This window comes from Myotis myotis, unplaced genomic scaffold (genome assembly GCF_014108235.1).
Source record: "Myotis myotis isolate mMyoMyo1 unplaced genomic scaffold, mMyoMyo1.p scaffold_m19_p_16, whole genome shotgun sequence".
NCBI classification, from domain to species: Eukaryota; Metazoa; Chordata; class Mammalia; order Chiroptera; family Vespertilionidae; genus Myotis; species Myotis myotis.
The window spans coordinates 35375234-35387405 of record NW_023416320.1 but is presented as its reverse complement, the minus strand read 5'-3'; the positions used below and the strand labels follow the sequence as shown (position 1 = coordinate 35387405).

At 39.8% G+C, this 12172-nt stretch overlaps 1 protein-coding gene across 1 annotated transcript in view; it reads left to right on the top strand.

Moving 5' to 3' along the window:
* Positions 1–12172, top strand: part of CPA6 (carboxypeptidase A6) — a 198258-nt gene that overhangs the window by 162976 nt on the left and 23110 nt on the right. Inside the window, exons 7-8 of the mRNA XM_036338465.1 lie at positions 219–329; positions 1031–1121. Coding sequence (XP_036194358.1) covers positions 219–329; positions 1031–1121 — 202 coding nt within the window. The remainder of the gene's footprint in view (positions 1–218; positions 330–1030; positions 1122–12172) is intronic.

Sequence of the window (12172 nt, the reverse complement as noted above, 5' to 3'; positions counted from 1 at the left end):
GTCCAATTAATCTGTTTTGTCACCTTTGCTAAAATGTTATTCATAATACAAAAGTCTCAATAAGGAATATGTAATGTCCAAGAGTATAGTTTATATTACCTTGTTACTTTTAACCCAACATATTTGGTATTTCCCATGGAGAGAAAGGATTTTCTTTCTTTTTTTCTAAATCTGTATTTGGAATCTATTTATAAGAAAACTGTCACCTTTGTCTTTAGGCTCTTCAAACATACAGGAGTGACCCAACCATGAGAAAAATGATGAGTCACCTGTATTTTTATATCATGCCTGTGTTTAATGTTGATGGATACCATTTCAGCTGGACCAATGTAAGTCACTTTGCCTATCCAATCAAAAAAAAAGATGGAGTAATTCATAGAAAACTGTCACAAAACAGGAAGGAAGCTGTGGGTAGCCAGCTTCGTGATCCCGAGCTACAAGAGAGACCTCACTCCTTCCCCCATCATAGCAACAACCTTTTGATTTTGTTTGTATGTTTAGCTTTGCATAAGATTTCATGTAAATATCCCTAGCCAGTTTGACTCAGTGGATAGAGCATCGGCCCTTGGACTGATGGGTCCTAGTTCCATTCAGGGAACTAGGTGGGAGGCAACCAATTGATGTGTCTCTCTCACATTGATTTTTCTCTCTCTCTGTTTCTTCCACTCTCTGTAAAAATCAACAGAAAAATATCATTGGGTGAGGATTAACAATAACAACAGCAAAAAGATTTCATGTAAATAAAGATTTCTCCTTTTAAATAAATTGTGAAAAATCACTAGTTTAGTCCAGCTTATTCAATTTGCCTGTAAAGAAATGAGGCCAAGCTAAGGTAAGAGACAGCAGGGTCGTGGGAGATAATGGAGCATCAACCTGAGTGCCCAGTCCTCTTTCCACTCCTTGAATTTATTCTGTTCCAGGAGGAACTCTCTCCTAATGCTGGGATTCATTCACTGTTGTGCTACTAAAATGCATGTGAGTAACCTTGTAAGTATTTTTTTCTGCAACTATGATCTTAATTACATTCTAGGATCGATTCTGGAGGAAAACAAGGTCAAGGAACTCAAGGTTTCGCTGCCGTGGAGTGGATGCCAATCGTAACTGGAAAGTGAAATGGTGTGGTAAGTGGGGGACTAATTGAGATTCAGATCCAAAGGTTCCCACAGCTTTTCCACTCAGAAGTGGTGAGCCTGTGAGGACTCTCATGTAAGACTGATGTTTTTCTGTATGTGAAAACCTAATATGTACATTGTAGCTATAATTTACATATTAATGTACATAATTTACAAAACAAAATAAAGGGGTTTTAAAATATGTAAACATCAAGGATTTAAATCTGTCAACCCAATCCTGAAAACTGAAAATTTAAAAACAGATGTAAAAGCAAAAAACTGAGGAATGAAGTCTTTGTCATTCAAAAACGAAAACAGGAAGTATGGTTTGTGGTATAAATCTGGTTAAATGTTTTCATCCTTTCAAAGCATCCATCTTATATAAAAACTGTTGTTTGAAATTTTAACCCTGCTATTTCTGGCTTCTGTAGATGCTTGCTGGCTTAAATAATAAGGAAAATAAGACTACTCCCATTTCAGAGAGGCCATTAAACCTTCCCCAGACGAAGTTATCAGTGCTGGCACCAGGCCAAGCCTTTGGTTGAGGTCTCAAAGCCCCAGCACACAGGGCCCTTCAAGAACTTGCAAAGGGAACTGGAAAAAAAAAACCCATATTTGGGAGACAAAGAAGGTAAAATCGTATAAATATGAGAAACTTCGTGTGTGATTTCACCCAGAGTTTGAGATACATTTCCTCTGGGCCCGTGCGTAATAAATGTAACTCCATCTCTCTAAGCGTTGCTTGGTTCTTCTCCGGTATTTCTGTAACACTTTCACTGAGCGTAACAAGGATCCTGCCATCATCTGTCAAGATGATCAAAGCTGCCAGATCCTTGATGAGAATCCACCAATCTGCCAGTTATGCCCTGATTGGCCACACACATAGCAAGTGTATTTTTGCTACAGTCCACATTTCATGGATATGGACCTTTCAAGTAAGAGAGAGTATTATTATAAGGAAGGAAACTTGCAAAATAAAAAAAGCAGGTAGCGTACAAGAGACAGAGAGGGAGGGAGAGAATTAGCCATAGCTAGCGTAGAGGAGGCAAAACTTTATCTTTACCCATCTTGAGATTTTTAGCTGGGACTCGAACAAAAAGACAGTTTAACGAGGGAAAACAATTTATCAGCATGTACAGTGCATGTCACATGGGGAAAACGTCATGGAAAGTTACTCAAAGTGGCAACTTAGAACTCTGGCTTATCCTGCATCTCCAACAAAGAGCAATAAATCTGAGGAGAAATGACAGGTCAGAGGAGAGCAGTTTTAGGCTCCCAAGGGCAGCCAACTTTGGGAAAGCGACTACATGGGAGTAAAATCATGGAGTAAAGTTTGTTTCAGAATCCTCTGGTCCCTCTCTGGGCTAATAAGAGTCCTGTCTCCAAGAAAAGAAGAATTTACATCCTGTCTTTAGGTAGAAAAGGGGGAGAAGGTAAAGAGAGCTTTTCCTGTATTTGCTGCTGCTTCATTGCCTTCAGCTCAAAAATAATTTTTATGTCAAAGAGCATATTTGGGGGTGACATATTTTAGTTCCCTTCACTAGTATCATATTTGGCAACAGGAGGGAGGGGAAGGAGAAGTATCATCAAAGTGCAGTTGTAAGGAGCTGCCCTTTGGCGGAGTCCTACCTTAGCTCCCCCAAAACATAGACCCTGTGTGATAGAGAGTCTTTGTTAGTCCCTTAGGAATGAGGCCTGTCATAACTCACTCATTCTGTGACACTTTGGGTTCTGTGTTAGATGCTACTCCTCCGGTCCCCACCAGCCTCAGACAGTGTAACTGGGCATGGGCTTAGACTCCTCCCACATCTCCCTCCAGGGCACCTCCCTTCATCAGTTAGGACTGGCAAATAAGGAGAGGAGAAAATGGCGACCAGCAGGAAGGTAGGGAGGGAGAGAGTGTGAGAGCGCAAGGAAGTGATAGAGGAGTGTGTGGACGTGTGTGGTGTGTGTGTATGAGCTAGGGACAGTTAGATTCTGCAGGTCTTCTAAGGGGCTGTTAAACTGGGCAGTCTTAGGCGGCGGAGTCCCGCTCCCTGCGCGGACACTCCTGGGCGGCCAGCACAGGCACGGCGACCACGCCATCTTGGGAAACAGAGCTGCTTGAGACTAGGATCCTGGCCTCAGCACCACCCAGTCTGATCTCAGACGTATACCAGGACCCTGCAGCCACTGGGGACAGAGACCTGTGACCACAGCTACAGACCTGCAGACACCAAAAGTTCAGAAATCCCCGCGGCAGATCCGTGAGTAACAGAGCCCATCCCCCCCTTCCCGCAGGCTTAAGGGCAGCGCCAGAGTAACTAACTGATAGACCCACCCCTTGCCAGGGCCTCAGCGTTCCAGGAACTTTAGCCTGGAAGTGCACGAGCACCTTGGAACTGATCCCGCGTAGGGCCGGGTTCAGGAGCCCAGGGCTGGGAGCAAACGCATGAACCCCAGAAACTGAGCCTACGCACACTGCCGGCTTCGGAGCCCTGGGCTGGGAGCAATCGCGCGAACACCGGGAATTTGTCCCACATATCACAGGCCCAGGGACCCCGATTCTCCGGGCAGGAGGCAGCACCAAGCACCAGTGACTTGACTGTGTTTCTTATCATCTGTGCCTGAGATCCTGATTTCCTGTGCATTCATACTAAGAGCCAGTGACTCCAATTCCTGGTGCAAGGGCACACAGGGACCCTGATTCTCAAGGCGAGGTCGCGCGAAGCAACAGAGACTCTGATACTAGATTCTTGGGGAACTCTGACTCCTGGCGCACGCTAGGGGGCTCTGGTTTTCAACACGCTTCAGGAGGGGGTCTCTGTTTCAGCACGGTGCAGGCAGGGTCCCTGATTTTAAGGATGTGTACGAGGCCACATTAAGCGCCGACAACACTGACTCTGAGCGAGCCTGGTTCCCACCAACCCACAACAACCACACATCTTAGTGTCAGAGCTCTTTAGTGACACTAGGGTGGCGGGAGGCTCCCACTGCACACAGCCCAGGCCCACGCAACTCGACGTTTGAACCATTGGGAGATAATCAGAATGAAGAGACGAAACAACACCCAGAGGAAAGACAATGAGGAGTTGCCAAGAAAGGAAATTAATGAAGTTGAAGCATGCAACATGACAGGAAAAGAATTCAGAATAATGGTTGTACAATTCATTCACTGGATGGATGAGAAAATCAACAACCTATGCAAGAATCAGGAAGAAATGAAAAGTGATATCAATACAATCAAAAACACCAGGAAAAGTTTCAACAGCAGACTAGAAGCAGAGGACCGAATTAGTGAATTAGAAGATAAGGCGGAGAAACAAGCTCAATCTGAACAGCAACTGGAGAAAAAAATTTAAAAGCAGGAGGAAAGCCTAAGGGAGCTTCAGGACAACATGAAACGAAGTAACATACGCATAATAGGGCTGAAAGAAGGACAAGAAGAGCAGCAAGGATTAGAAAATCTATTTGAAGAAATAATGTCAGAAAACTTCCCAGATATGGGGAAGAAAAAAGTTACACAAGTACAGACAGTCCCAGGCAAGATGAACCCCAAAAAACCCACACCAAGACACGTCATAATAACGATGGCAAATGTACAAGACAAAGACAGAATGTTAAAGGCTGCAAGAGAGAAACAGAGAGTTACCTACAAAGGATCCCCCATCAGATTATCAAATGATTTCTCAACAGAAACACATCAGGCCAGAAAAGAATGGACAGAAATTTACAAAGTGATGCAAAGCAAAGGACTGAATCCAAGAATACTCTATCCAGCAAGGCTATCATTCAAAATTGAAGGGGAAATAAGTAGCTTCACAGACCAAAAAAAAGGCTAAGGGAGTTTATCACCACCAAGCCAGAAATGCAAGAAATGCTAAAGGGACTGGTGTAAAAAGAAGAACTAAAAAGCCCAGAAAGAAAACAGCCACACACAAAAAAAAATAGAAATGGCTACAAACAAGTACCTTTCAATAATAACTTTAAACGTAAATGGACTAAATGGTCCAATCAAAAGACATCCAGTGGCTGAATGGATAAAAAAACATGACCCATATATTTGCTGTCTACAAGAGACCCACCTCATTAGAAGGGACTCACACAGACTGAAAGTGAAGGGGTGGAAAAATATCTTTCAGGCAAATGGAAATGAAAAAAAAAAGCTGGGGTAGCAATACTTATATCAGACAAAATAGACCTCAAAGTGAAGGCCATAACAAGAGATAAGGAAGGCCACTTCATAATACTAAAGGGATCAATACAACAAGAGGATATAACCCTGATAAACATATAGGACTGGCAAATAAGAATATCAGAGAACAGAAAGAATATAGCTCTAGAATATGACAGATCGGTTTTATTCTACCATCATTGCTCAAATAATTTAGGTAATTTTCCTTAATCAAATAACAATAGTAATACCCATCCCAAAGGGTTCTTATAGGAATGAAAGGAATTTACATATGTTTAATGCCTAATTCAGTCCTAGCTTCAAACAGGCATCTAAATGTCAGTGGCCCACCCCTTCCCTCAACCCTCCAGAATAGTCAGTTCACCTCTGAGCCTCAGGTCAATTGCATAACTAACTGCTTTTTCCTTCAGGAGAGTGTTGTGATGATGAGCCACAAGGCAAGCTTAAAAGAGTTTGCACTCATGGGGGAAGAAAAAGCATTGCATAAGTACTAGAAAGTGCTAGCAGTGGTTCTCAACCTTCCTAATGCTGCAACCCTTTAATGCAATTCCTCATGTTGTGGTGACCCCCAACCATAAAATTATTTTTGTTGCTACTTCATAACTGTAATTTGGCTACTGTTATGAATCATAATGTAAATATCTGATATGCAGGATGTATTTTCAGGGGTCACGACCTACAGATTGAGAACCGCTGGTTTAGAGTTAAAATATTTTTCTTCAACTTGAACTGAGACGACAAGCTTGTTCACATTAACTCCCTAAGACCACTAATTTTTTTAAATTCTATGTTCCCCTTCTCTGATGGGACCACTGTGCATGCTCATTAGGTATGTTCTCTGTTTCACTAGTTGGCAGCTACCCACATCCATGTGTCATCCACATGATGCCCACCACCATCGGGGTGAGCGGCCTGAATGGGTAACTGAGCTGAGTAACCCTAGCAGGCCAGCCAGCTCTGCCTGGGTAAGGTTAGACTCCTGTTTATATCCAGTTACAAATAACTTTCTTGCTTCCCTTGGTTCTTCTTTCCTTACCCAGCTTGTTTCCTTCATACATATGAAGCCTTCTTTGATTTCTTAGTTTCAACCGCTGTCCCATCTAGAATTCCTTTGATTCTTCCCATTTTTGGAATCATTCTGATTCTTTCTACCAATCAACAGGCAAGATGTTGACAAAGGATGATGGCAAATGTCAGTTGCAAAATGACCTTGATAGGCCGTTGTAAGGGATGTGGAAATGCAGACAGCCTGGCTGGGATCATCTCTCCTTCCAAACATCTCCCGAATAGATTCAGCTGATTTGACAGGCAAGCAGATGTGGCCTTCCTCCCTCACAGCGTCAGACTCATCTCCCCACAGCTGTTTGCTGGGTCAAGGGCATTGAAATAAATGAAATCCCTCAGCGAACCTCCAAATGAGCATAGTGTAAATGGTATGAAATGTCCAGGCCCATGGAAAACACTACAGCATCGACATTGAACTGCCAAAACAACTGCTTCTTTCTTTAGAGTCAGTGAGTCTCAGACATCAAGAGTAGAACACAAAACTGCTTTTTTGCCATGAAAACTCCATCCCAAGAGAAGTGTTACGCATTAGTGCAGTTAAGTAGAGTAGACAGCATACACATGGAAACAAGTACGTCTTTCCAATACGTCATAGCTCCCCCCGGGGGCCTTCAGGTCATGAAATGAGTATCATTGCACTGAAAGTCCAGCAGAGGGACTCAACAAGTCAGAATAGCGGTGGGAACCAAGAATAAATATATCCATTTTATACATTCATTTGCCAAAGTTAATTGAGCACATACCCTCTACTAGGCACTGTGGGGTTTTTCTCCCATCTTTCTATGCACACTTTTTAAATAATTGTGAGCACTGCTTTTTCCAAATTCAAATAAATACAGGAGAGAAGTAAAAGGCTTGGATGATACCCATACTTTAACTTTAATCCCTAAATAAATCAAGTGTTGCCTAAATATAAATTACTATTAGGAAAACCTACAGAATGAAAGAACGTGTTTGAAAATCAAACATCTGATAAGAGACTTGTATTTATTCCAAATATTAAAAGAGCTCTCACAACTCAACAATAAAAAAGACATATAACCCAATGTTAAATGTTCAAATGATTTGAACAGACATTTCTCCAAAGAAGATATACAAATGGGAGTAAATACAAAAGATGCTCAACATCATTAGCCATCAGGGAAATTCACATCAAGGTGCCACTTCACACTTACTAAGATGGCTATAATAAAAAAGAAAGACAATAGCAAGTGTTGGGGAGGGTGTGGAAGAATTGGAACACTCCCACTTGTTGTTGGGAATGTAAAATGATGCAATCACTTACTTGGAAAACTGTTTTATAGTTCCTTAAAAATTTAAATACAGAGTTACCATATGGCCTAGCAATTCCACTCCCAGGTATATACCCAAGAGAAATAAAAATATTTGTCCATATGTTAACCTGCACATAAACATTTACAACAGCATTGTTTATACCAGCCAAAAAGTGGAAACAACCCAAATACCTATCAACTGATGAATAGATAAACAAAATATGGTATATCCATACAATGGAATATTACTTGGCCATAAAAAACAATAAGTATTGATACATGGATGAACCTTGAAACATAATATTTTATGATTACATTTATATGAAATGTCCAAAATAGGCAAATCCATAAAGATAGAGAGTAGTAGATTAGTGATTACCAAGGGCTAGAAACAGGGGGAAATGAGTATTGGCTGCCAATAGGTAAGGGGTTTCTTTGGGGGATGATAAAAATACAGGAGTGAGCAAAAGTAGGTTAATAATAAATAAATAAATAAATAAATAAATAAATAAATAATAAATAAATAAAACAAGAATGAACTGTGTTTTTAATTTTGCTCATCCTTGTATTTTGGAATTAGATAGTGGTGATGATTGAGAATATGCTAAAATCCGTTGACTTGTACACTTCAAAAGAGCGAACTTTATGGTATGTGAATTATAGCTTAATAAAGATGTTCTAAAATTTTTAATTGCCATTTAGGAGCTAGTTAGGCACTTAATGAAATATAACTACTCTTTGTAGAACACTCAATGACCTAATATTGTAATTAGGTATAAAATGGAGAAAACCATATTTTTTTGCAGCCCAGTTACTATGTCTCTCTCCACACATGCCCTTCTCCTACCAAAACCCCCTCACTCTATCAAAAAGGGGGCGGGGGCTGTTTGGATGGGCAAATATTTTGATAGATCACTAGAGATAAAAAGGGAAAATATTACATACTGGCTGTTTTGAGCCAATACCCATGAAAGAATAGATGGTCACTGGCCATCTTTCTAAGAAGATGAGTTCCTCCCACTGAAGGGCTTTGGTTTTGAGAGAGCTATTCTAGCTGAGAACCTAAGCTGAATTACTATAAAAATAAAAATATAGGAATTTCAGAGACTAAATTCAGGGTAAGGAGAGAGGGGGGAGGAGAGGAGAGGAGAGGAGAGGAGAGGAGAGGAGAGGAGAGGAGAGGAGAGGAGAGGAGAGGAGAGGAGAGGAGAGGAGAGGAGAGGAGGGAGGTAACATTGCTAAAACATCTAGAAAGGGACTTTGGAACTCAAAGGTGTCTAATGAGGACACAGATAATAATGAGGTCAAGGCCTGGGGTGGGGCAGGAGCTGGATGGAGGGGGGCAATGCGGGGAAAATACAGGGAGACATCCATAATACTCTCAACAATAAAGAAAAAAATGTTGCTGTGAAGTATATAAATCCCCTTCAGTATTGCATAACCGCCACCATTGGTAACATTCAGTACAATCTGCTTCACTGACTAACGTTTGTATAATTGGACCTGCTAATTGGGGATGTGAGGAAGTACTGAGACTGGCCTCCGGGTAAGCTCAGGAAGAGAACTAACTCATCCTCATCAAATTTCCAGAGGCATGGAGCTCACAACAGGAGTGCACTGACTTATAAGACAATGAATTCACATCACTGAGATTTACAGACAGAGTTGGATAACTTTGGGCTGAAAATGGCATAGAGATGGGATTAGATATCAACTAGATGGTCAAACCGGACCCTTAAAATCCCTGCCACCTGTGTTAAGGGTGATTCTAACACATTATATATTTATTAATACAATTTTAAATCAAAACACATGTATGAGCACCTTCTATAATTCAAGGTGCTATAAACTGTATCAGAAAATTCTGGAAGATTTGATGAGTCCTTATCTAATGCCCACGGAATTATTTGGAAATCCAGAGAATATAAAGGGAAGATCTGTTGGCTTATCCTATTTGCTTTACAATCAACTTAGTATAAAAAGATATATTATTATCTAAAATCTTCTGCAGAGGTTAAGAGAGAAATTTTAAAATTAGAGAATCAATGAGTTAAATTATTATGCTCAATTGAGATTTTTATAAAGAGAGTAAAGGGCACAGAGTCTATAGATTTAGATATCATATGGGGTTTGCTTGCTAGTGGTGGTGATTGTGGGTAGCATTTATTAAGGATTCACCATGCGCTCAAGATGAATTTCTCATAGGTTGATGCTATTATTATCCCTATGTAAATAATGAAGAAACTAAGATTCAGAGAAATTAGGAAGCATGCTCCAAATTACACAAAACTTGAGCCAGAATGGGAAGCCAAATCTAACTTCTATGCCGTTTCTAGCCATGAGTGTGACCCTTAGGGATCAACTACGATGAATAGTCATTCCTCTCTGTTAAACAACTCGTGTCTGCAAAGGAGCAGTTTGGTACCAAAAGAATATTAAGACTTGGGCTGTTTAACCAAAATGATGAAATACAAATAAGGGAAAGAGAAAGATTGGGAATACATGGGGAGAAGAAAGGAGAAGAAAATTCCCCAGTTATTATTGCTTATCTGGGACCACCTCATGCCATGCAGATAGTTTGAATTTGCTTGTGATGTCAGGTACATGATTACAAATTCTCCAGGGTATTCTGATGGAAAAGTTTGGCAAACAATGGGTAATTAGAAACCTTTAAAGGGAGGGATAATAAAGAGCTTTTAAAGCCAGAAGTAAATGACTGATCTCTGAGTGTCACTTGAGCAGGAATATCAGCCAAAGACGGGTTAGTAAACTACAGCAGGACCATAAGCCAGGAGGGTGTGGCAAGGATGTAGAGTGTGGAAGCAGCAGCATTCACTTACATCCCAGTGAGATGTAAACAATGAATTTCAGAGGGAAAAGTGAGGAGTCTAGGATGACTCAATTCTGGCTAGAGTGACAAATGGATAGAGGCATCATCTACCATGATTTGGCATTTGTGAGAGGTGAGGATTTGATGGCAAATATGCATCTACTTTGAGCTGTGGAGGTGGAGTGCTGGTGAGATTCTAGGGGAAGATGTACAATAGGTAACTGGATGTAGACATGAGAGACTGAAAAATTTCTAGTCTTATCACATAGGCTTGAGGGCCCCAAACACAGAGGGAGAAGTTGAAGCTTTGGGGACAGATCAGATGGGTACACATGGACAGTGAAAAGACAAGACAGTCAAAGCAGAACCTTAAGCCTGTATATAACCTTTGGTCCAAGCATCCCATTTTGATAATACGTTATAAGGAAAGAGAAAAAGATACTGCTGACCATTGTATCATTTATAATAATAAGAGACTGAAAACAACCCAAATGTTGAACTGACAATTGTTAAATAAATTAATATAAATTCATTTGGTGAAAATTTAGGAAACCATAAATATGGATAAGATCATTTTAAAAATAATTAAAAGCATATAATATACTATTGAATCTAATTCTGGCTATAACTTTTTCACTGTGAATACAATTCTCTAAAAGAATATAATGATTCTGTATGTACATGTGATAGATATGTGTATGATATATACACATTCACATACTAACATGGGGGAAAAGACTAGGAAATAAAATGCCAAAATGCTGGTATCAGAGGACTAGTGTTGTCTTTCCTTCTTTTAAATGTTTTCTAAACTTAGTTTTACAATTTCACTGTAAGGAATAAATTTGGCTTTATTTAGGGGGGGGGGGGGTCAATTTACATGGCACTAGTATGCACTCTGTGTTTATTTTTCCTATACAAACTTCAAGTGATTAGCCAAATAACAAATAAAGATAAATTTTTTAAAAGCTGCATATAATGAAATGAATCCCAGAGATAAACACCACTTAAATCTATGTTCTTGACACTCTTAAGACTTCAAGTTAGGTGACCCTACTGTAGCACTGAGAATTTAGCAAAACTCAATAATGCCACAGGAGTCATTCAACAAGGATTTACTGAGTACCTGATATAGCTATGCAGTATTCTGTAAGGATGCTACTTTGGAAAGTTTCTTTAGATCAAGGAAATAGACTCTTAATTTTCTTCAAGTACATTTTTCTCTAACTATATTCAAAATACACTTTAAATAGAAACACTTTTTCTGACCATCTAATTTGAACCTATTGAAATTCTTATGAATTTATTATGTACCACAGTTCTATGTGTTAAAGACAGAAAGAAAGGGGCTAAAATTTGAAGGATATGAGAAAACAAGCAATATACATTCCTTTGAGAGTGGGAATGGGTACAACTTCTGTGAAAGGGTATTTAGCAATGTCTACAAAATTAAAAAATACACATCCTTTTGACTGAGTAATACAGTAATTCTACTTTTAGAAATGTGTTCTATTGCTGTAGTCACATATCTAGAAAAAAACACATGTACAAGGATACTCATCACAGCACTCTTTACAACAAAAGATAAGGGGCTTCCCAAATGTCCATCAACAAAGGACTGGTTATGTAAATTACAATTATACAGTAAAATAGAAATAGCCAGAATTATACAGCTGCTTTATGTACTCAATGAAAAAATCTCCAGGATTACACACAT